The sequence below is a fragment of the Carassius carassius genome, chromosome 44, assembly GCF_963082965.1.
Source record: "Carassius carassius chromosome 44, fCarCar2.1, whole genome shotgun sequence".
NCBI classification, from domain to species: Eukaryota; Metazoa; Chordata; class Actinopteri; order Cypriniformes; family Cyprinidae; genus Carassius; species Carassius carassius.
Window position 1 is genome coordinate 3,344,986 of NC_081798.1, and position 25,512 is coordinate 3,370,497.

The 25,512-nt window shown below is 35.5% G+C and overlaps 2 protein-coding genes across 5 annotated transcripts; one reads left to right on the forward strand and one right to left on the reverse strand.

The window, feature by feature from the left end:
• Positions 1-1,284: 1,284 nt before the first annotated feature.
• LOC132126392 (gamma-taxilin-like) lies at positions 1,285-8,228 on the reverse strand. 4 transcript variants are annotated; one of them, XM_059537611.1, is made up of 9 exons: positions 8,092-8,228; positions 6,801-7,008; positions 6,280-6,371; positions 5,475-5,645; positions 5,191-5,385; positions 4,246-4,365; positions 3,765-3,932; positions 2,875-2,970; positions 1,285-1,941 (listed from the first exon to the last, which is right to left on the reverse strand). In XM_059537611.1, exons 1-9 carry the CDS (start codon positions 8,137-8,139, stop codon positions 1,648-1,650), a joined length of 1,392 nt encoding a protein of 463 aa, XP_059393594.1. In that variant the 5' UTR covers positions 8,140-8,228; the 3' UTR covers positions 1,285-1,647. The 4 variants fall into 4 exon arrangements, with proteins under 4 accessions (XP_059393594.1, XP_059393595.1, XP_059393596.1 ...); XM_059537612.1 differs by lacking the exon at positions 8,092-8,228 and adding an exon at positions 7,822-8,053; XM_059537613.1 differs by lacking the exon at positions 8,092-8,228 and adding an exon at positions 7,180-7,377.
• A 1,291-nt stretch (positions 8,229-9,519) lies between these two features.
• LOC132126273 (regulator of telomere elongation helicase 1-like) lies at positions 9,520-25,495 on the forward strand. Its single transcript, XM_059537427.1, has 33 exons — positions 9,520-9,882; positions 11,345-11,543; positions 11,669-11,762; positions 12,139-12,220; positions 12,396-12,456; positions 12,541-12,616; positions 13,440-13,524; positions 13,764-13,829; positions 13,952-14,105; positions 14,295-14,333; positions 14,441-14,519; positions 14,619-14,716; positions 14,799-14,854; positions 14,942-15,013; positions 15,733-15,814; positions 16,083-16,215; positions 16,303-16,416; positions 17,227-17,267; positions 17,349-17,434; positions 18,056-18,133; positions 18,270-18,347; positions 18,431-18,577; positions 19,916-20,031; positions 20,119-20,242; positions 20,340-20,508; positions 21,610-21,767; positions 22,265-22,360; positions 22,885-23,080; positions 23,212-23,349; positions 23,625-23,717; positions 24,697-24,918; positions 25,016-25,138; positions 25,232-25,495. The coding sequence occupies exons 1-33, from the start codon at positions 9,781-9,783 to the stop codon at positions 25,285-25,287; spliced, it is 3,513 nt and encodes a 1,170-aa protein (XP_059393410.1). The 5' UTR covers positions 9,520-9,780; the 3' UTR covers positions 25,288-25,495.
• The last annotated feature ends 17 nt before the right edge of the window (positions 25,496-25,512 follow it).

The window sequence follows — 25,512 nt, forward strand, 5'->3', positions numbered from 1 at the left end:
ACATGAACAGAGCCAGATGTTGTCATGGACCTGAGGAGGCAAGCGTTTCTAGACCCTGTGTCCCCGCAGCCTGATAACAACCAGATCTTCAGAGCTTTGAGGCCATTTGTTCAGACATGGATTTGGCAGCTTCTACATTCATCAGTTCAGTTCTTGACAGTTTCACATTAGCAGTATTAAGAATGTTTGCAGCTCTTCAGAACATTTTAGCACTGAATTATAGACATTTTATTCTTGTTCATTACAAAGTTAAAAAAAAAAAAAAGAATGAGAAATAACATTCAGCATATCCAGTATCGAATATGTCAAGGCCCCTTTGAAAAGTTTTTGTCAGTTTTTTGTCCAGTTAAAGAGCATATATAAAGCAACCTCTAGAAAAAAATAAAAATAATATATATTTTTTACATTTAAAGTAATAGTTCACCTCAAAAATGATAATTCTGTCATTTACTCAGGTTCAGGTTGCTCCAAACCTGTATGACATAAAAGGTATTTAAAAATTACTTTTCCATACTATGAAAGTCAAAGGGCTCAAATGTTATGAACCCCACTAGCTTTCACACAGACAAAAACTATGAGATATCTGCTTTTGTGCTCTACAGAAGAAAAAAGACATACAGGTTCGGACCGACATGAGAATGAGTAAATTATTATATTTTGGGGTGAAATACCATAAAATAAAAAAATATATACATTTGAAACAATAGCTGTCATCAGGACTAATTAACAGCAGCATCAAGGCAATAAAGCAAATCAAACGAAGGTCATCCCACCTAATTTTTGCAATGATTTGGGTAAAATAAGAAGACTGATTTTACAGTTTTATCAGGTTCAGTTATGTAATCCAACAGTTGAGTGGCCTGGAAACCCCGATTCAACAAAAACAACTACCCTGTCTCTTAAATAAAAGGGCTTGAGAAGTGAATTTTAATGAAATATAAATGCATGTGGAATTTCATCAGAGGCATTAAGTTTTTTTTCTGCTGGTTAAGATGCTCTATTCGTCTGCCGTCTAGCCCTTAATCAGATTTCCATTAGAAAACCATTCGCAGGCGGTGAGGTGTCTTGACCCCTCTCCTATTTAGAAGACATACATCTTCCTTTAAAGTTCATTTCAATCAAAGCAACTTGTCATGTGTGACTTGTCATGGACCAAAGTGCCAATGAGTAGTCGAGTGGGTTTATGTATATCCCGTTATTAATGCCCTGTTTCTCAAGTCTCAAGGTTATCTGGTCATCTAGAGCTGGACTGGCTTGCGGACTATAAAATGGCAATATTTAACATTATATGCATCCAAAATGTTTTATTCAGATTCTAGAGGTCAGAGCGAAGATCTACATTTTATTCAAGAGGAACGAAAAGCGTACAAGCACAGCAAAGCTGAGCAGAGAATAGGGGGAAGGAAAAAGAACAATGTACGAAACAAAGCTGCATGGCGGCCGTCTTGGACCACATGAACATTTCCTACCAAAATAGAATGTGATAGAAAACAGGGAGTAAAAAGTGCTTTCCACAAAGCGTATAGAGCAGTTAGCATCTTCACTAATGTCCTGCCTTTTCCTCAAGTTTTTTTAATGATCATTTTTAGACAAAAATATATACCTCCACAAAAAGAAAGAAAAAGAAATGCCAGCAGAAGGCCAGGATCAGTCGTCAGTGAGTTGTGTGGATGATATGATGCCCTCTTCCTCCGGCTGAAGCCCGAGTTTCTCTGTTTGAGGAACCAAACCCTCTGTATCTCTCTCCATCTCTGGGTTTAGCCCCTGCGGCTGAGGGTCAGGAGGCCCTGTACCTTCTTCCTCCGGATCTTTCACTGGGACCTGAAGGGCCTGGAGTTTTAGGTTCAGGTCATTGCGTTCTCTCTGGAGGGCCCTGCAAAGCTTCTCCAGACGCTCCAGTTTCCCTTGGAGGCCCGTGTAATTCTTGTCTCGCACCGTTTTCTAAGAGACAAACAAGAAGAGCAACTCGAAAACTTGGAAATTTAAATATACCAACGTTTGAGGTCAGTAGGATTTTTTTTTGAAAGAAAACAATACTTTTATCCAGCAAGGATGTATAAAATTGACCAAAGGCGACAGCGAAGACATTTATAATATTATGAGACTTCTTTTAAAATAAATTCTGAAAAAATGTATCACTGTTTGCAACTATTTTCAACATGATAATAATATTAAATGTTTGTTGAATGGCAAATCAGCAAATCAGCATGATTTCTGAAGGATCATGTGACACTGAAGACTGGAGGAATGATCACAGGAATAAATTACATTTGAAAATATATTAAAATAGAACTAAGTATTTCACAGTATCACTGTTCTTACTGTATTTTTGATCAAATAAATGCCGCCTTGGTGATCAGAAGAGACATCATTCAAAAACATTTAAAAAAAAACATATCCAAACCGCCACCTTTGTGAATATCAATGTCTTCACCCATCTCTTATTTATAAGACACATTTATATTGGACTATGCCTCAACAAAAGCTGAGCTGACTGTACACACTCACCAAACGTTATTAAGGATTAATGATACATGCTACAGTAGGGGAAAAGATGTTACTTGAAATAGAATACATTACCGGTAACTTATTTTAGTTTGCTTCATAATAGATTTCTAATTTTAATGGTTTAAATTGATCTATTAAAACTGAAATAATGTATAAAAAACATCTAAACAAAAATACTAAACCTTTAACAAAAATTTAAATGAAAACAGAATCTAAAAATAAAGGCTGATTAATATTAAAACTATTTTAGTATCTAAAAACACTGTTGTGACTTTCTTCACTTTTATTATGTAAATGTACATTGCTCTACAACAAAAATTCCTCACAGTTCTACTTGAATTTAGAAATCTGAATCATTCCTCTCACCTCTTCTGCCATCTGCAGCAGAGTCTGGTTGTTGGTCTCCCATTTGGTCCTCCACAGCGTGGTCTCCTTCTCAAGCTTCTTGATCTTCTTCGTCATCTGATTGGCGTCAGAAAATAAAAAATAAGCCTTTGCACACAAAGAACTAAAAGATCATATTCATTCGACTTTGTCTTTAAACCAATCAGAATTTATCATTTCAGTATATTTGGAATTACATAAAGATGAAAATGCAGAAATAGTACAATAACAAAATCCATACAGATAAGAATGATGCTATTTTGTCCTCAGCTATCTTTAAGAATCTGCTAAAAACGCATCTCTTCAATTTTTTTTCGGAATTTCGATTGCTTCCATTGTTTTCATTATAAATGGGGAAGTCTGGGGAAGTCGTGGCCTGGTGGTTAGAGAATCGGACTCCCAATCGAAAGGTTGTGAGTTCGAGTCCCGGGCCGGCAGGAATTGTGGGTGGGGGGAGTGCATGTACAGTTCTCTCTCCACCCTCAATACCACGACTTAGGTGCCCTTGAGCAAGGCACTGAACCCCCAACTGCTCCCCGGGCGCCGCAGCATAAATGGCTGCCCACTGCTCCGGGTGTGTGCTCACAGTGTGTGTGTGTGTTCACTGCTCTGTGTGTGTGCATTTCGGATGGGTTAAATGCAGAGCACAAATTCTGAGTATGGGTCACCATACTTGGCCGAATGTCACTTCACACTTCATAAGTCGCCTTGGATAAAAGTGTCTGCTAAATGTAAATGTAAAGTGTATTAAAATGGAAAACGGTTATTTTAAATTGTAATAATACTGCATAATATTACTGTATTTTGGATCAAATAAATGCAGCCTGGTGAAAACGAGAGACTTCTGCTGAACACAATTCCTGCACACTCACTTTCTCCATCTCCTGTCTGAAAGTGGTGAAGACCTCGTTGCTCTTGGCGAGGGTGGTCTGAAACTCCTCGAACTTGTCCATGTACAGAGTGAGCTGCTGCTTTAACTGATGCTCCTGCTCCTTCATCAGCTCACATTTATGTCTGGACTCGGTCGCGTCCTTCAGGAGCTGAACAGAGAACACAGATCAACTTTCTGAATTTTTTGCAGCTCCAGGAGTGACTATTAGTCACATGACATATACAGCACAGATGATTGGTTCAAATCAATCTGGCTGCAGAACTGAGTGCCAATGAGCAAAGATGGCAGATTTCAAATCTCATACTCCAGAAGATCTCACAACAGCAAGCAACTTCCACTCCATTGGGATAAATGTGAATGCTTAATCCACATACTACAGATCTGCTTGGTTGCAGGTGCCAATCCTTCAGGACTAGTAACAGGCTCAGAAACAGGATTAGGATTATGACAAGGATACTCACAAACTCTCTTTCTCTTTGCTGTTTCTCGTCCACCTCTCGCATCAGCTCAGCCGTCCTCTGCAGTTTAGCGTCCACCAGCTGCTGTTGCAGTTCCTTGTGTTTGAACACCTTGTCAATGTGCTGGGTAAAGAGAAATGTCATGTTCACAGCATTCTTCACAAGAGCAATTGATTGAAAATTGCTCCCAGTTTCATTCACTTCTAATTCTCTGTGTGTTATGCTGCTGTTATTACAAATATATAATTTTTATTTAATTGTATAAATATTACATTTACGTTTTTACCAGTTTTAATTTTTTTTCATGTTTTCTGATGCAACGGCAAAGTTGAATTTGCAGCAGCCATTACTCCAGTCTACATTGTAACATGATCCTCGAGGAATAATTAATTGATGACTAAAAAGCTCTATGAACAGCATTTAATAACATTACAAATGTCCTTACAGTAACTTATGATCAGTGTAATGCACCTTTGCTGAAAAAGAAAAAAAAATGAAGTAGCACATCTGTTTTCAACATTGATAATAATATAAAATGTTTCTTGAGTCTGGAGTAATGATACTGAAAATTCAACTTTGTATCACAGGGATATATTATATTTTAAACTATATTCAGAATACAAGTTATTCCAAACTTTTGACCAGTAGTGTATGAATGCTACATACATAGTCATGTGATTAGTCATAATGGCTTCATTTGAGGTTGCACATGCAAAAATACCCTGCATGCCCAATGAACACATTTAGAATTAAGCAAATAAAATGTAAAACGATGTAATGAAACAGCAGAAATATTCTTGTCTACCATGACTACAAAAATCTTATATAATCTCGACGTTTACAAAGTATACAACAACTAAATCTCTGCACCTCACAATTCTCTGAAGGCTTGAAGGACTCAACCAGAGCCTAACAGTCAGTTTGCATATTGGCCAGATGTTGCCTCACCTCCTCCCGGAGCTCGTACTGCTCGATGAGCTTCTTGAGTTTCTCAGCCAACTCTACGTTCTCCTGCCGCAGCTTGCTGTTGTGCACGTTGTGCTGCTCCATCTGAGCCTCAATCTCATTGAGTGTCATCTGGAAGTGCAGCGTCGCCTCCTTGCGCTGCTCTTCATAATCCCTGGACCTCTGAGAATTCTCCTCCTGCCATCACAACAGTTATCTGCTTAAACTAAGGCCAATATGAATCTTCAAATAAAATCTCGGATGTGCATGAGGCGCGGTGGCTTTACCTTTAAGGTCTTGTTATGGCGCTGAAGTTCCCTGCATAGACTCTCCAGTTTGCTGCGTGCCAGGACGGCCTTGCTGTGCTCGCTCTGCAGGTGGATCTTCTCTTTAAGCACCTGGTTCTGCTTCTTCTGCAACACTTTCACCTGCTTTTGCATGCTGCGACTCTCCTCCAGCTGTCCCAGGAAGAATAACACATTTGTATTTAGTAATGCACTTTTTTTTTTTTACATTTCATCAAAATTACTGCACTTTCACATAAGCAAGATTCAAAAGAACTTCAACTCACATAGTTTGCTTGCAGATTTAGTCACAGAAAACTGACCCAAACTGGCAGTATTACACCTATTTGAGTAGAATCTCTCAATAAAGATCGCTAAACCCTAACTTATGTGTTTTTTAGCTCATCTGCGTTTTTTCTATTTACATATAGCAGACGCTTTTATCTAAAGCGACTTACAAATGAGGACAATGGAAGCAATCAAAATCAACAAGAGCAACGATACGCAAGTGCTATGACAATATATGATATGATATTTTTCCATAATATACAGTGAATGTGTTGATTAAGTAAACCACTGGGCAGAAATTTTATCTAATTTATATTAATTTTATTTCAGTGCATGAATATTAGTATTTCATACCACAGGAGTTGTATAATACTTTCTATGGAAAAAAAGATTAGCTTGGAGTAAATTCTTCAAATAAGTCATACAAGCTTGGATTGCAAACTCTCTCTGCAAGGACATTAAGTATAAAGTGTAAAATCAATTGTTCTTCAATGTAATTTCTCAAGCCTCAAATACATACCAGGTCTGCATATTTCTTACAAAGTGCAGCGAGTTTTTCTTCTGGGGTGGCTAAAGTATGAAGCGCCTGCATCAGCAACAAAACCTCTTTGCCTATGACAACAAAAGAAGAATTATGCATAGAATAACTCGACAAAAGAGTCATCCAATCACAACCTTAAATAAAACACACAAAGATAAAGCAATTGTTCAAAAAAAAAAAAATTAAATTCTGTTGTGATTTACTCATCCTCAAACTTGATTCCTAAACCAGTTTTTGGTCCCTGATGACTTCTATAGTGTGGAAGAAAATACAATGGAAGTCAATGGGGACCAGAAACTGTTTGGTTACCCACATTCTTCAAAATATCTTCTTTTGTGTTCAGTCGAAGGAAAAAATAAACTCATACAGGTTTGCACCATTTTGTGCATGAGTAAATTATGACAGAATAAACATTTTTTTGTATATATATCTCTTGAATACAGGGCTGTATTTATTTATTTTATTGAACCCAAAACATTCCTTGAATGGCGAACACTAACCAAATGCTTTTTTGTCCTTGGTTTTCTCAGCATTAGGGTCCAACTCCCCATCGAGGGGGTCAGGGGTCCTGTCCTCCCTTCCTGGCGTCTCCCCTCTCTCCTCCTCACAGCTCACAGTCTCAACATCCGGAGGTGAACTGCTCCCTTCAACAAGTCCTCTAGCTTCTAGACCACAGACCCCGATGATTTCCTCCATGACTTCAGTGCCCTGATGATGCAAACACAAAAACCGTCAAAGGAGATGAGTTAAAGTTATCCAAGCCGAGTCTGTGTAGTTTTCATCCTGCATTTAGGTGGCATGCATCATAACCAACACAACTACACCTGCTCTAGTTCTAGATATTTACTGCAAACACAGAAAACTCACGGAAAGACAGACCTGAGCACGTGCTGCAGTGGCTGTGTCTCAAATCCGCGTGAGCTCCCTACCTAGGTAGCCTTTTAGGGCACAATACACGTTTAAAATGCTGTCTAGGAACGAAGTTCACACAGTTTAAAGCCAAAGTCAGAGTTGCATTAAAATCAACAAGCAAATGAGTGAGACGAAACAGGTTAGACATGAACGAATGAGGTATTTATTCAAAGCACGTGTCAACTAATAATCTGTGCAAAAGTAAATGCGTCAGCAGCAGCACTGACAAATTACAGTTAACACTACAAACATATCAATATGGAATAACTCAAATATGTATCCAAGCTTACTTAGTTTCCTGACAGACGTATATATCGCAAAATAATTATTATGTTTAATCATATGATCAATTAAACCCCCAAATGAGCCTAATATTAACCAGTTTCCTGGTTTAAAGTTTAAAACGGCTGTTTATGAAGCATATCACATAAAACAGTAAGCTCAAAAATCATGTTGTAAAGTAATAAAGCTGTAAACATTAGGCTAACTCGCTAAATGCAATTCACACTGTTCAACACACACACACACACACACACACACACACACACACACACACACACACGTGTATTTATCACATGTATTCTTTTGATTCTATCTCAAAATCCTTACTTTCTCTTTTATGTCAGCTCTGGAAACAAAACACGTCGCAGTTGTAGATCCCGATGTGTATATTAGTTTTGATCTTTGGATAACGAGAGTTAAAAGTGCTCTTGTAAGTTGGTTAGCGGGCTAAAGCTACTTCCTTCGTAAATAACACGAATTTACGGCGACAGGTTCCCTTCGTGGGTGTATAACAAGTCTTCCGTGGCGTTAGGTTTGTTAAAGATCTTGTCATATTCAAAATAAATATTCAACAGTGAGCAGGTTGAGGTACAGTACCTGTGTGTTTTCAGTGTTTTCGAGTCTCGAGCCTGAGCGCGTCGCCATATTGTGACGAAACAGAGCCAAGAACGCAAATAAAACTCAAGTCAAACATATTTTATTATATATTCAGATCCTTTGTAATTTTATTTTTTACTTTAAAAATTTACTATTTCCGCTATTAATTAAAACGTTTTATTTCCACTTCGCACACCTGTGCTCACACACTTTTCAGGTAGCCTTTTTTATTATTTATTTATTTTATTTTTTATTAATGCCAAAACACTTTATAACAAGCCTTTAAACACAACAACGTCAAAACAATCATTTTATCAGTATATGTGTGTATATAAATAAATATAAATAAATAAATGTTACATTTGCACACAGCAAATCGTTTCGAAAATAGCATCTAATGGGCAAAGGTCTTCACAAACTCCTTTGTGTTTCATAGTTTCTGCTTAGGAGCTCACAGCCAGCTCACTCTAATGAAGCTCTGGGACAGTAGACATTTAAGAGCCTGAGAGCTCAGAAAGAGAGAAGTGATCCATACTATTCAGACTTGAATACAGGGAAGTAGCTATATAGAAAACATTTCAGCCAAATGCAGGAAACTACATTAAATTGGTTTGATCTGGGCACTGGTGATGAGAAATCCTTCTTTGCTTTCAAGGAAAATAATTTTATGCACTGTTGAAGATGCCTCTGCCTTACAATGCTGGGAAGGAAGCAACACTTAATATTTTCTGGCATTGTTTACTGACTAATTTCAAATTCACATGTTTTTGTCACTTTGTTAAATCTAGTAACAAATGTTTTTCTAAACACTGCAGTACATTTTCCCCCACTATTTGAATTCTATTTTTCTTCTCTCTTTTTTTATCCCTTAAAATTGTCTAAATTTTTATTTAACAATAGCAACAACCTACCACTTACAAACATTAAAACATTCTGAATAAACCCTCTTCTAATTGATTTATGGATTTTATATATATATATAAATATACACAGATTTACAAAGGAATTTTAATTGAAAATTATTATACATTTTTTATTAATATATATAATAATGTTATTCCAGATTAAGTTATTTATTTTACTATATGCTCAATAATTAAATTTTCTTAAGTCATATTTTATGACCATTTGTCTCTTTATGTATACCAATTTCATAATTTTTAGTTGTTTGAACTTTGAAAAATATGTGGTTCAATGTGTAAACAACACAGCACCCAAACAGTTACAGTAACATGACCATATTTTTAAATACTTTTTATGTTAAATGAAGGCAATATTAGGTTACATCTACAATATTACAATATTAAGTTCAAAGGTTACGATATGGATCATAATTATTATTTTGTGAGTAACTGGCTGCGCTTCTCGAGCGCGGCCTGCAGGAGGCAGCATCACTCTGATATCGGCCGAGTCTACATGGAAAGGGAAAAATAAGAAGAAGAAGAAGAAGAAGAAGAAAAACAAATGGCGCGTTCCTGGAGTTGTCAGTCACTTTTTTGATTAGATGTCACTTTAGTGGATTAATTTCATTTTGTTGTGTTCCACTGTACCCCAGCCGACCAGGATACTTATTTAGTCCAGCGTTGTTAAGAGATTGTGCTGGTCTTTGGGGTTACAGTTAAGAGTGGGTGACTATTATAGTGCTATAGCTAGAAATCTTTGCATGTGACCAGTGTGTTTTGGAGGAAAATGCCTCTTATTAAGCTCAGAGGAGTCACTGTGGACTTTCCCTTCTCTCCATACCCTTGCCAGGAGGACTACATGAGCAAAGTCATCGAGTGCCTGCAGAATGTAAGAACATACACAACATTATTGGGACACCCCCTTCTAATGAACAGGTTTGACTACTTAAGTAATTTTCATGAGTACAAATCTAAATCTTAATGTTTAAGCATGTAATGGTATTCTGGGGAATTGTGTGCGCTTCCGATTTTTTAGCAACCATTTGGACAGGACCCTTTTCTATTCTAACATGACAATGCCTCTGTGTATAAGGCAAAGTTAAAAAATAAATGATTGAGTCAGTGTGGAAGAACTGGACACCTGAACACCTCTCGTGTGACTTTAAATGCAGACCTTGAGCCAAAACCTCATCACCAAACACCAATGACTAGAATAGAAAAGGGTCCTGTTCAAACTGTTTGTATAAAATTAGAAGCACACAATTCACTAGAATATCATTACAATCTTAAACATTAAGATTTGTACTGATGGAAATGACTAAACTATTCAAGAACATTCATTATGCACTTTACTTTTGTTTTGTCCAATATAATGTACAAGCCCAGCTACATTAACTGTCTTGATAGTCATTGAAAAACATTTTGCTTTGACTCGCCAACTACTTTAAATCTTACCCCTGTGCGTCAGTTTAAAAGTTACACAGAGGTCCTTAGAGGACAAAAATGTCAATGTTGCTTTGATATGAATCTTGTTACCAACATTAGGCTTGAACATATCTAGGAAAAAAAAAAATCTTTTAAATATTTTGACCCAGTAAATGGCAGTTTGTTTACATAATGGCACTGTGGTCATAATAAATGCTAAGCCGATTTTTGGATTATTACAGCTTATTATATGTTAGTGATAAGCAACAATGTATATTTTAATGCATTGTTATTTTTGTGCAGTGTCAGATTTATATAAAAAAATAGATAATATACATACATGTTTTTTTCCCAGCAGAAGCAGGAAACAGGTAAAAAGTGAGGCTATTCTTCATAGGCCAGAGAACCTGAGAAAATGGTTTCATCAGATGGAAAATTGTAAAAAAAAAAAAAGTAAATGTGTTGCAGCCTTGCCGAAAGATTGAAAGCCTATTAACAACCAATGCATACTTTTATGCTTCAGTGGCACTATGATTAAATATTGCTGTTTTAATGGTGGATCCTGAGTAAGCGTAAAATATGAAATATTAGAGTAATATTATGCAGTTTGCATTAACACAACCAAGATGAATTATGCACAAGGCTTTAAAATTAGGACAGAGTCAAATTTGTACACATTATAGTCTTCTTAACAAAGAGAAAGTCTGCCACATTTTTTTGTTTTCAAAAACTTTTTTAAATGTCTCTGAATGTCATTCTGCTGAAGGTGAAATGACATTTTTGTTTTACTTACCTTTTGATTAATGTATAATATGAAGACAGTACAATTTAATCTAATGCAATAAAGGTTTTAAAGTCTTCCTGTAAGGTCACATTGTTCCATTCATTGCCTATTAATGGTATGAAACGCCCTTGTACTCTTTCAGAAAGTGAATGGAGTTCTTGAAAGTCCCACTGGCACAGGTAAAACACTCTGTCTGCTGTGTTCAACACTGGGGTGGAGAGAGCACTTCAAAGACACCATCTCTGCCCGCAAGATAGCAGAGAGAATGGGAGGTGCGGAGCTCTTTCCTGACAGGACGATGTCTTCATGGGGAACAGCAGCCACCGACGGAGACACTCCAAGTAAACACTGATATGACTTATAAAATAAATTCCTTTGACGGTTTACATACTGGACAACGTTAGGAGTTGTACTTCAAAACACGTGTGTCATAATAATCATGAGTTTTGTCTTTCCTTTATTTTAGCTTATTACACAGACATCCCCAAGATCATATATGCATCCAGGACCCATTCACAGCTAACACAAGTCATCAGTGAACTGAAGAACACATCATACAGGTCAGCTATCTGAATTAATATCACATATTATCACATTATTATCAAATTTAGAATATGAAAACATATGATGAAAAACATCACATACTGCTAAGGTTTTTCAACATTTTCTGTTAATACAGTGTTTTAATAAAAATACAGTAAAATTGTGAAATATTATTGTAGTTTAAAATAACCTTTTGCTATTTGAATATATTTTAAGATGTAATTTATTCATGTGATGCAATGTTGAATATTCAGCATCATTACTCCATGTGATCCTTCAGAAATCATTTTGATATGCTTCTTTGCTGATCATGAAACTTTTAGGCATTCTTGCTGATTAAAAAAGATATAATTTTCCTTTTTCAACAACGGATTGTATTGTTCTTGATTGCAGGCCAAAGATTTGTGTTTTGGGATCAAGAGAACAGCTCTGCATAAACCAGGAAGTGATGCGTCATGAAAGTAACCACATTAAGGTATAATCCACTGTTATTTTAGTATAAGTGAGATACTGTAATAGGTTTTAAGAATATTTAAAATCAGTTTTTATTTTTGTATTTTCAATTTTAATTTTAGTAACCTCTTTATACATAAAATGTTAGAGCTATATATCAGCAACATATTAATGAAACCATTATGTCTTATTTCAAGGTTCACATGTGCAGAGCAAAAGTATCATCTCGCTCCTGTGTCTTTTACAACAATGTTGATGGTATGAAGACATCAGTAGAGCTTTGTGTTAGTAATAATGGTTTTAATTGTTAATTTGTGAATCTGCTTATACATTTCTTTTTAGAGAAAAGCACTGACAAAGAAATCATGAATTCTATTCTGGATGTGGAAGATCTTGTCAAAACAGGCAAAAAGCAAAGGTGAGACACTGCATGCTGTTTCATGGCCTTGACTGCAGCACTGAAAGAAATAGTTGCGTTTAAAACATCTTAACTCTTTCCCTGCCATTGACGAGTTATCTCATCATTTAGAAAACCAAGCTTCCCTGCCAAAGATGAGTTTTTAGGCTTATTGTGTTTTCACTGTTATACACTTGGGGGCGCTATTACACATCTTCTGAACGAGAACAAAAACACACATGAACAGGACGGAGAAACGAGCTTATGTAAACACTCTTATGTAAACAGATGCATATTAAAAATAATGTGATCATCAGCAATAAACAGCATATGAATAAAAACTGCATAATGTTACAGAGTAAAATATTGATCCAGGAAGAGGTTTACATGTCTGTGCAAGTGTTGGAGGTATTGATGGAAGCGATATACTGGATTTATGCTTTGATAATCATACTGAATATTATCTAAGATGTAGATTTTGACAAAAATCAAATTTCTCAGGTTTTTGCTCAAAATTCAGAATTTTTATGAAACCTACTTATATTCAAGTGTTGATACAAAAAAAATGAAATAAAACCGATTTATTTGTTTGAAAGTAGAGGCTCTGATCTTTATTTTGGTGCATTGCATATTCAAATTTTCATACAGCAAAATATACTGGAGTCCATTAAATTTGAGTGAAAATCATCAAAATCGCTGGTGGTGACTGGCAACTTTTTTTCAAAAAGTCTGACGAGGAAAGAGTTAAATCTACTGATGAATCATCTGACATGTTTCCAGTGGGAGTATTTTCTTTTTGAGGGTTTGTAAGTAGTTACGTTGATCAGGTTGTTTGTTCCTGTAGAGTTTGTCCATACTACCTGTCACGCACACTTAAACAACACGCTGATGTCATCTTCATGCCATACAACTACCTGCTTGACCCAAAGGTGAGACATTTATCCTGCTGATATCATCACTTTAAATACACTGCTGTTCTCTTATACTAAACAAGACCTTGATCAAACTTGGCTTGCTGTGCATCGGCTTGAGCTCAGAGTTCAACCCCCCCATTACAGCACTACATAGAGGGAGTATGACAGAATAAGGAGGAGATGGGGAGGTGGAGGGGTGCTGGAAGAATTGTCACTGTTTGTTTTATTCTAAATTGATTTTTGTTGATTTGCAGAGTCGAAGAGCACACAACATAGAGCTGAAAGGAGCTGTGGTTATTTTTGACGAGGCTCATAATGTTGTAAGTGTCTTAAAGGTTTTTTTTTTTTTTTTGGAAACCTCAATGTAATTCAGCATGTGAAATTATGCAGTTCTGTATTCTTGTTTTTTTCATATTTATATTCTACTGTTTGTCTCCATCAGGAGAAGATGTGTGAAGAGTCCACCTCGTTTGACCTTACCCCTTACGACCTGATTTCTGCCATTGAGGCTGTGGATCGACTTCTGCGGGAACAAGCCTCAGACATCAGCAAAGCAGATTCTGCTGAAGATTTTAATGTGGAATCACTGAACTCTGGTTCGTTTATATTTGTTAGGATCTTCTTTTACTTTTTTACATTTGTTTCTTTTCAAAGTATTGTTTGTGTTTTAAATATTATAAACAATTATATATGTTTACATTTTATATATATATATACACACACACAAAGGTTATATACTCCTAATAATTAACTCCCTTGTTTTTATCCATTGTATTATTTTGCAGGATTGAAACTGGATATTACTACAATTGCAAAGATAAAACGTAGGTTGCATTTGAAAAGTTAACTTAGTATTACAGAGTTGTTTGGAATCCTTTTTTCAGTATAAAGAAAAACATTTTCCTCAACGCACATCTTAATAATCTTACAGAAGTTTTGATGGATCTGGAATCTTCCATTAATGGTTTTGAGATGCCAGCAAATAATCAAGGAATCACGAAACCCGGCAGGTCAGTGGAGCTCAGTGCTCCGAATGTGTGTTTGTGACCTTGATATATTGACGGTAAAAATACACAACAGCTAATATTCTGTCTCTTACTCTCTTAAAGTTTCATATATGAGCTTTTTCAAACAGCTCATGTGAACTCTGAAACTAAAACGGCTGTGGTGGAAGCCATGGAGCAGATCTCAGGATATTTAGCAGGGAGTGAGTGTTTACAAATCCTCAATATAATCAACTTTTCCTGTTTATTAGCACAGCTTTGATGCACATATGTCATCTTTTGCAGGGCCTGGTGTCTTTCTGAACACTAGCGGACTACAGAAAGTGGCGGATATAATCCAGGTCAGGAGTTTGTTCAAGAGATCAGATGGCTGTTTTCTGTATTTTTTTCCCTATATTTATTATGTTTGTTTCTTTATCTTTATTCAGCTGGTGTTTGGGGCTGAACCTCCAGAGGGCAGCAAGAAATCACAGATGGGAAACTGCATGAAGGAGTTTAAGGTTTGCTCCATTTGATTTTCATTACATAAAGTTGTCAGAGCACATCAGGTTTTAGGTTTTCTCCAGTCAAGTCCAATGGTACATTTATATCTCTGTTTATTTTAGGAGTGGAAATGTTGGCCGGTTCAAGTTGTGGTTTTGTGCTGAGTTTTAATGGGAAATTCCATCATGCATCCATCCCATTCCATCCATCTTTTTGGAAAGAAATTAATAATTTTTTTTGGCAAGGATGAATTAAATTGATCAAAAGTAATAAAGGCATTTAGAATGTTACAAAAGATTTCAATTTCAAATAATTGAAAAAAAAAAGATAAAAACAAAATCCAAGCAGCCAAACTGTTCTCACTATTTATAATAATCATAAATGTTTCTCGAGCAGCAAATTAGCATATAAGATTGATTGCTTCAGCTCATGTGACACTGAAGTTGAGGAATGATGCTGAAAATTCAGCTTTGCATCACAAGAATAAATTATATTTGAAAGTATATTAAAATAAAAAAAATAGTCATCTTAAACTGTAATGGTATTTTTCACAGTATTCGAGTTTCTGCTGTATTTTTGATCCACATTGAGCATTAGTTTTCTTTCAAAAACATTAATCTTACTGATCCCAAACTATTGGATGGTATGGTCTGATTTATGTCTGATGATAGTTCCTCTAGTCATTGTGTTTCACTTCCAATCTCTGCTCCTGATTCTTGAATCTGTCTCATATCAGGTCCACATTCATCCAGACACCAGCAACTTCAAGAAGAAGCAGGTGACTGATGTATGGGCTTCCTCCTCTACCAAAAAACAAGGTATCATTCGATCTCTGAGAAGCCTCATGTTTAATAAACGCGTTTTCAAAAGGAATTTGATACTCTGGAATATTCTAGTTTTAGTGCAGTTTCCAAATCATGGAGAATTGAAATGGAGTTATTATTGCTTCAATATTAGAAGTGTTTGCTGTCTTGGTGCAAATACACATACGGCTTCCACAAAGACATGCTGAAAAAAGTCAACTTTTACCTTAAACTTGTATGTCTGAGCTATAAAAGATTGAAAGTGTGTTTGTATATTTTCTAGGAAATGTGCTGAGTTACTGGTGTTTTTCTCCGGGGTTCAGCATGCAGGAGTTGCTCAGACAGGAAGTGCGCAGCATCATTCTGACCAGTGGAACTCTCTCACCGCTCTCATCCTTCACCTGTGAAATGCAAATGTTAGTGCTCTTCTCCTCTAGCTGTTCTCACTGAGGTTTATGAGTTGATGCGGGTTGGGTGCTAATTCTCTGCTGATTTTTCTGCAGTCCTTTCCCTGTATCCTTGGAGAATCCTCACGTCATCCAGCGTGATCAGATCTTTGTCAGCGTCATTGAAAAAGGTCCGGACGGCGTGCAGTTGAGCACAGCCTTTAACAGGAGGTGAGTGTTTTATCAAGGGTTGTTGTGTCACATTAACATCCTGCTGAAGGGGAAGAATTCTGGGGCTAGTAATTTAGTACATATATTTAGCAAAGACTAATTAAATTAATCTACGATAACTAAATATTTCTATTTCAAATACTGTTCTTTTCAACATTGATAATAATAATAAGAAATGTTTCTTGAGAAGCCAATTTGGATTTTACAGTGATTTCTGAAGGATCGTGTGACACTGAAGACTGGAGTAATGATGCTGAAAATTCAGCTGCTCATCACAGGAATAAATACATTTTAAATGTCCAAGTTATTGAAGTTAGCTCCAAGTTTTTTTTTTTATATTCTAAAATTTATTTCAGCTAGTTGCCAAGGCAAAGTATCTTAATTTAGTTTAACTTGATGTACTAAAATAAAAACAGATATATTAATAAAATATATATAGACATATAAAATGCAAAAAATGACATGCACACAACAACCAAAATTTGGTACCAAAATTGTATCTACAATAAAAATGTGTAATAAATTATTTAATATTAATAAAAAATATAATAGTGTCTGATACTGTTATTATTAGAGGAGATGTGATATTTGAAAAACTAATAAAAATGCCAAAAACACAAAATACTAAAAGTTTAATTAAAAAAAAAGGTAAAAACAGAGGAAGAAAAATTAATGCAGAGTATTAATAAAAACTATAGTAGTTTCTCACTGATCCTAAAATAACATTGCTGTAGAAGCAGCTCATGTGACATGTTTGCTACATTTTTGCAAAATTTAGCATGTGAACATGGCTGTCTTTGGTTTTTGAAGGTTTGTTCCTGAAAACATGTCGTCCATGGGAAACACTCTGGGTGAGAAATCCTAACACAGAACAGCAGCTGATCTGATGATCCGCATAGTTATCAATCTAATGGTTATTATTGGCTTTGCAGTTAATCTGGCACGGGTGGTGCCTCATGGACTGCTGGTGTTCTTCCCCTCGTATCCGGTGATGGATAAGACTCTGGAGTTCTGGAGGGTGAGCTTGTATTTCCAAGAAAAATATGTAGCTGATTCAGAAAGTCTTAATTTCATTTAAATTTCATTTAAAGTCATGCCATAAAGTGTTTCATGCAATGCATGTGTAGAGTGAAGATTTGAAATCTTTTTTTGAGAAACTGAACTCAATGAAGTGAGTTTATATTTAAAACAAACAACAACTATCTATCAATCGGTTATTAAAACTAGTTTTCCCTTTGAATTAAGTCGATTCTTCTGAGCCCATTGGCAGATATTTGTTCTTTTTTTATTCATAAACCTGCGTCATTTTGATCCATTTGTCATAAGTCAAGTCTTCTTTCTTACATTTGCCCTGAAAAGCAAAACAAAAATACTGAATGTCACTTTTTTTGCAGCGTTATCAGAAGGTACAGTAAAAGCTATTTGCATAAAAACGATTGGAAAGTCTTAGTTTTAGTACTATGACTTAAAAAGTAATGAAGAAATGTTGACAGTTGTATCAAAAGGTGTCAAAAAGGCTATAAAAGTCTTAAATTTACCTTCATAAGACCTGCAGAAACCCTGTTTAGTGATTGCCTTGTTCCTCTTTTGCCAACTGTGGTATTTAAGTGATTATACACCGCTCCCTTCACTCTCTCAGGCTAATGGACATGCCGATCGCATTGAGCATGTGAAGCCCATGTTTGTAGAAACGAGGGGGAAAGGCACTTTTACAGAGGTAACCGCTGTCACTGTCAGTCATATTATAACTGTTCACTCAGTATGAGTTGATAGAGATGCTATCATAATGCTAACACAGCTTAACCTGCACAAGCTGTCAGTCAGTGCCGCTCTGAAATTGGATTCTCTTGCAGGTGATTGATGGTTATTATGACAAGGTGAACGACCCAAACTCCAGCGGAGGCAGCTTCTTCGCCGTATGCAGAGGAAAGGTGAGTCTATATTTGATGCAATAGAAAATAGTTTATTGTGAACCAAGACCGGTAATATCAACACATTTTTTCCATTTTCCAAGGCGAGTGAAGGGTTGGATTTTGCAGACACGTACGGTCGAGGGGTTGTGATCACTGGGCTTCCCTTCCCCCCTAGGATGGACCCCAGAGTGGTGCTAAAAATGCAGTATCTGGACGAGATGTGCAAGAATAAAATGAGTGGAGTGAAGGTACCTTTAATTTAATTAAAAATCAGTTTATTTAAACCTATTATTTATATTTATTTTATACTCATATTTTATAAATGAATACTTATTTAGCAAGCATGCATTTAGTTGACCAAAAGTAATATGCAAATCAGCATATCAGAATGATTTCTGAAGGATCATGTGACACTGAGATCTGGAGTAATGATGCTGAAATTCAGCTTTTACATCACATGAGTAAATTACATTTTTAACTATATTAATATAGAAAACAGTTTTATAAATTGTAATATTATTTCACAATATTACTGTACTTTTTCAGCCCAAACGTTTTAATACTAGTGAAAATATGAATTCATTATTTATTAATCTATACAGAAATGCACTAAAGATATAATTCATACATATAATGTAAATAAATGCAATCCTTTTTTTATTGCTGAATTTAGTCATTTTGATATTTGGGGCAAAGCGTGAAAATCTCAGGATGGTACAACTGTCCTTTATGATATCTTAATGAAGAGAAATTCTTTAGTAAAAGGATCAAATTCTTTAAAAGTAGTTTGTTATTGAATATTATATTCATTATTATTTCTTAGGGAAAAAAAGATGTCCTTTTGACCTTTTATGACATGGAAAGGTTAGTTCAGGTTGTAAATATGTCATATAATATTGTGACCCTGAACCATGAAACCAGTCATAAGTAGCACAGGTATATTTGTTGCAATAGTCAAAAATACATTGTATGGGTTAAATGTATACATTTTTCTTTTATCCCAAAAATCATTAGGATATTAAGGAAAGATCATGATCCATGAAGATATTTAGTAAATTTCCTACCATAAATATTTCAAAACTGATTAGTAATATATATTGCTAAGAACTTTAAACTTTAAAGGGTGATATTTCTAAATAACTTGATTTAGATTTTTTTTTTTTTGCCCCCCACAACTATTTAAATATCTGAAATCTCAGCCAAATATTGTCCTAATTTATCAAAATATATTAATGGAAAGATTTTTTATCCAGCTTTCAGATTATGTATAAATCTCCATTTTAAAAAAAACTGACAATTACGACTGGTTTTTTTTGGTCCAGGGTCACACTTGTGCATTAATAATTCACGATCTTTGTGAAATAAAAATGACCAATATCTTAAAATAGTTGTATGCTTATCTTTTTTTTTTTTAATATTGTATTATTTAGTACATTTGTAATATTTTTATTTTCAAACTTTTTGGGAAATAATGATGATGGTGTATACACTCATGTTGATGTATTCAGGGTGTAAAGCGAACCTGCAGTGAACTGTGCATTGTTCAGGTAGAGCTGTGTGTTCTTATGGTCTGTCCGGTTGTGTAGTATCTGTCCGGGCAGGAGTGGTACAGACAGCAGGCCTCTCGAGCCGTCAATCAAGCCATTGGCAGAGTGATCCGGCACAGAGAAGACTACGGAGCTATTTTCCTCTGTGATCACAGGTCAGTGCTAATTACTACAACTGCAATTCCCAGTCTGACTGGAGAGCAAGTACACAGACATTATTCTTTATTAATGTTAAATTCCAGGTTCAAAGGCACCGAAGCCCGTAATCAGCTTCCTTCATGGGTGAGGCCGTATGTTAAGATTTATGATGGCTTTGGGACCATGGTCCGTGATGTGGCTCAATTCTTTCGGACGGCGCAAAAAACTGTAAGTCTGTTTCTTGTTTCTGTTTTCCTGTTCCATGAACCTGTTTTTACTCTAATATGAGCTGACATGCACATATCTTGCTCGATTTGTGTATCAGAGACCAGTTCCTGTTAGGAAAGAAAAAGAGGCCTGTAAAAACCAAGCAGACACCGGGCCGCTCCACACAGGATCCAGCTATCCTGCTAAGAGTGTCTGTCTCAGGGACACCTCTCAAAAGGCTAAAACACTAGACTCACACGTCCCCAGCCTAAAGAGGAGAAAATTAGGTGAGCTCACCTCTATTCCTCCTCTTTTTTTTTTTTCTGGCCTTTTAATGAGGTCTGTGGCTCATTTCACATCTTGGAGGTTTTTGCCTCTATCTCTTATGAAACTCCTGCTTGAATCTACTGTATTTTGTTAAAACAGTAATTGATTAAAAGACAAGTAAGACAAGCAATGAATTATAATTTTGTCTCATTCTGAGACTGATTTATAAAAAAAAAGCCCAGTTGAACCAATTAAACATTAGCATCAGACAATGCTTTTTTAAATGTTTTAAATTACCGTATTTTATGCTTACCAATGCTGCATTTATGTGCTCAAAAATACAGTAAAAACACTAATTTGGTGAAATATTATTACAATTTAATAAATTAAAATCTAAAATGTTTTCTTTTCTAATATATTTTAAAATATTAATGATTCCTGTGATGAGCAGCTGAATTTTTAGCATCATTACTTTCAGTGTCACATGATCCTTCAGAAATCATTCTGATATTCAGATTTGCTGCTCAAGAAGCATTTATCATTATTATTTTCAGTGCTGAAAACAGTTGAGGTTCTTAATGTTTATACTGAAACCATGATTATACTTCCATTCAAATTTATGGGGTTTGTATGCATATTTTTAATAGAAATTAAAGCTTTTATTTTACAGATATGCATTAAATTAATCAAAGGTCGCATTAAAAACATTTGTAATGTTAGAAAAAAATCTATTTGAAATAAATGCTGTCTGTACTTTGTTCATCAAAAATTATTTCATAAAATATTTAGCAGCAAAAATGTTTTTTATCACAGTCATAAGTGCCATTATTAATAATTGACCACTAAATTAGCATATTACTATGATCTCCCAAGAATAATGTGACACTGAAGACTGGAGAAATGATGCTGAAGATTCAGCTTTGCATCACAGGAATAAATTACATTTTAAAATGTATTCAAATAGTTATTTCAAATTTTAATATTTCACAATATCACTGTATTCAAATAATTGCAGCTTTGGTGAGCGTAAGAGACTTCATTAAAAATATTTTACAAATCATTATGTTTTCAAACTTTTGTACATTCAGTGCGAGTCAATTAAAATTACAGTGATGTTTTAGACTCAGAAGAGCATTCTGGGCAGGATGGAGCGGCCAGACTTTGCATTCAATATGAGATGGAGATGACAAGTAACAGGAAACCAGTCAGCCTGCTGGATGCCCTGGATGACACAACCAACAAAGGAGGAAGGGAAGACTCCATGGCTGGGGAAGAAAGAGTGAGACAAGAATTGAATCAGCAGAGAAATCCTTTAGTTGCTCTCTTTCCAAGCCAATTTTATTTTCTTTCTGTCATTTAGCACAAAATGAGATGTAATGCAGAATGTCGGAGCAGCTGTTTTCCATATAATGAAATTGCATGGCGATGTATATGGCAATGGTCCAAAAGTAGTAACATGCGACCTGTGCGCCCTTTTTCCAGGTCTTTTAAATTCATACGAAGGTGAAGGCAGTGATATCACATTTCTCAGAGAAATTGGAAGTGAATAACCTAGAAAATTACTTTTTTGTTGAATAAATGAGATATGAATGGTGAGAAAATAACCTCATAAATCATGATCAGGGTTTTGAATGACACCATGATCTCTTTTTATCTGTTTCTTAAATCGTTCTACTTTCGTCAGTTTAGCTCTTTGTGCCGATCATGCCGTAAAATAACTGTGATCAAATCTTTTTGCTAATTTTCCCTTTCTCTCATTGGTCTTTGACCCTGCAGGCGAGTCGCTTGTCGACTCTTTCCCTCCAGCATGACAAACGTCTGGATGATGAATCGAGGGGAGGGAAACGGAAAATCAAAGTGGTTCAAGAGTGGGTGAGGGATCTTGATTGAATTTTTACGTGTTGTATGCTTTTGGTCTATGTAGACCTTATTCTGTTGATTACAAGACTATGCAAAAATGTATTCATGTGATGCAAAGCTTATCATCAGTGTTGAAAACAATGAATTCAGTGCTGATCTTTTTCTTTTGTCTTTTTTTGAAGTTCTACAGCCTTTATTTGAATATTTGAACATTAGTTAACCTGTCACATTTGGTAATTTAATGTGTCCTTGCTTAATAAATAAATACATTTCTAAAAAAAAAAAAAAAAAGAGACCCATAGGCTTTTGAATGGTAGTGTTTTTAAAATACCAGATCAGATTAATATTTAGACTCTACAATTAAGCTATTCATAGGTTTCCTCTAAAACTGAAATTATATTTGCAATTTAAAATTTGGTGACACAGAAATTACACACTTCACTTATAAATTTAGTGGATTACTAAAATGGATTTGTGCATCTCCTTTGTTCTTTTGTATGAAATGTGTTTTATGTCTTCTGCTGGCTGTGCTTTAGAAAACAGTGGCTCCCTGTACTGCAAAAACAGGCAAAGCTTTCATGATGGAGCTGAGACGGTGCCTGAGTCACGAGAACTTCAAGCTCATCATGGAGGCGCTGCAGTTCTACAAGACATCCGATGACCTGAGTGACCTTCTTACTAATGTGACTGAACCGCTCATACAAGACCCCAACACACACGGTCTGCTCAGAGGTGCAGAATCACGACACATCCTTCAAGCCGATTACATTTCCACTGCTAGTTCAAGTAACATTTGAATTCCCTTCACTGATCTCTGATTGTCAAAACTGGCAGATAAAGAGCACCATCTTCTTTTTCTTAAGGTCTTTATCAGTTTATTCGACCACACCATAAGAAAGAGTTCGATGAGCGTTGTTTGGAGTTAACAGGTGAAGGCTGTGGCTATAAACAAGAGCATTCGCTGTCCAGGGAGGAGCGAGATGCTCTCAGGCAGAACACCGGTAACGTCTGACTTCTATATTAAATTAAAATTATGCATTTAGCAGACGCTTTTATCCAAAATGACTTACAGTGCATTCAGGCTATATATTTTTACCTATCATGTGTTCCCGGGGAATCGAACCCCCAACCTTGAGCTTCATGGCGCAATGCTCTACCACTTGAGCTACAGGAACACTATATACATATATAGTGTGTAACCGTTACAGTAAACATTTAGAACTTATTTTTTCTCTCCATAATAATAAATAACATTGTTTTTGTTTTCCTTTTCTAGCAAAAAGTGAGATGTCACCTGTGAATCCACCCAGTGAACAGCTGAACAAAGGTGGTTCTCACCTGCTCAGTGGTGGAGATAGTAAAATTGGAGGTATATTGGAGTTTATTGGTGTTAACTGCAGTTAAAAAGGACTTGTATAGGGTGACCATCCATCAAGTTTTAGATCGGACAGTCCAGTTTTAAAACTGCTGGATGCTGGAAACGCTCATTTATCCTCTTTTTAAGACTACGGTTTTATATTTTATACAATGGCCTATATTATAAATAATTTTTTTTTTGTTCAAGTTAAATTTAAGTGACACGCTGTACTATCAGTATGGCTGTTTTGCTTCATTTTGCCAACATTGCATTTTCGATCAACACATTGTTTTGTATCTGAATGATTTTACGTTTTTTGAGTCAGTGATGCAATAAGCCATTCATGAAGACAGCTGCTAAATTCAGAAGTGCGTACTAGTTTACCACTCTTACTATTTTAGCTTATCCTTCTATGGCAGAAATAGTAAAAGTAGTATGCTAGTATTCAGTTCTGAAATCGAGTCTCTTTGAATGAATTGATTGAATGAGTGAATCAATGACTGCCTTAATGACTTCTCGCACCTACTGATGGTTTTAGTTTCATATTTACATTTTCACAATTCTGTATTCAGTCAATTTTTATATATTTAACACATTCATCTTCTAACAGTATTTATGAATTTTAGGTAAATGCATTTGTGGCATCAACATTGAAAACAGTCTGTGTAAATGCATCTAAATGTCACTTCAGATGCACTTTTGTGGTACAAAGATAATTTAGTTGATTTCGATGCCCTACTGTCTTACTATTCTAATAGACATTATTGAATTTACATGAAAGATGATGCATACATATAATGCGATTAGAAAATTTGGCCTTGTAATGGTTAAAAATGTCCCTAAAAAAATAAATTTAAGGGGATAAATGTGTAAAAAAAAATAAAAATTATTATTCTGGCTTCAAATCCTGCATAGTCCTGCATTTTTGGTGTTATAGGAATTTCCACCATTGTAGACATTTGTACATTTGGAACGTGTTTATTTTTTACAGTGAATGTGAGAAGTGAAGTCCAGAAGCCAGAAACATCCATCAAAGAAGGTCTGTCGTGCTCTTCTTTGCTGTCGGACATTAAACAGGCCATCGGTGCAGAAAAAACCAGACAGATGTTTTTGGCCTTGCAGGCCTATAAAACATCGAACAATTATGAACAGATGGTGCCAACTGTTGTGAGTTTATTGACTGAGAGAGATGAAGACATTCCTCTACTAGAACGTTAGTCTGTTTCTTTAAGATTTATCATAACTTTTTACATTTTTATTTAACTGGGTATCTGTTGGGAAAGAGGCTGAACTTGTTGGGTCTGGTCTAGGGTTGTCTGTGCTCATTCGACCACAGCACAGGAAGCAGTTCGGTGAGCTGCTAAAATCCTTGACTGGAAATGATTCTGTTGCAAACCAGGGTTCAGAGATGGGATCAAGTCAACTAAATCAAGGTATTCTTTGTAATAATTGTGTGTAAATATCGTATTCAGCTACAGGGATGGTAGATAAATATGCTAATCATTCTTATGTTTTTTTCATTGCAGCATCTCAATTATCTGCAGGAAAGACTCAAAGCAAGATATCATCCTTCTTTTCATGAATGATGCTCTAAAATATTGCTTTAAGCTGCTCTAAGATATCAGTATCTTCATATTTTCTTTTTTTTACATATACCATGCCTGAATAGATTTGAACAGGAGAATGTTGGAGGAAAAAATTGCACAACTGATATGCATGTGGTTATATTTTGTCAAACACTTTACATTAATTTTTTTTAATAAATAAATTAACTTTATGCTTCTTTTAAATAGTGTTTTTTCAAGTT

Coding starts and splice junctions, on each gene's coding strand:
- LOC132126392 (XM_059537611.1), bottom strand. CDS start 8,139: ATGGCGACGCGCTCAGGCTCGAGACTCGAAAACACTGAAAACACACAG. Junction 7,009..8,091: donor AAAACACTGAAAACACACAG/GTACTGTACCTC, acceptor TTGCATCATCAG/GGCACTGAAGTCATGGAGGA. Junction 3,933..4,245: donor AGCAAAGAGAAAGAGAGTTT/GTGAGTATCCTT, acceptor TTCTCTGTTCAG/CTCCTGAAGGACGCGACCGA.
- LOC132126273 (XM_059537427.1), top strand. CDS start 9,781: ATGCCTCTTATTAAGCTCAGAGGAGTCACTGTGGACTTTCCCTTCTCT. Junction 20,032..20,118: donor ATTTTCCTCTGTGATCACAG/GTCAGTGCTAAT, acceptor GTTAAATTCCAG/GTTCAAAGGCACCGAAGCCC. Junction 22,361..22,884: donor TCAAAGTGGTTCAAGAGTGG/GTGAGGGATCTT, acceptor GCTGTGCTTTAG/AAAACAGTGGCTCCCTGTAC.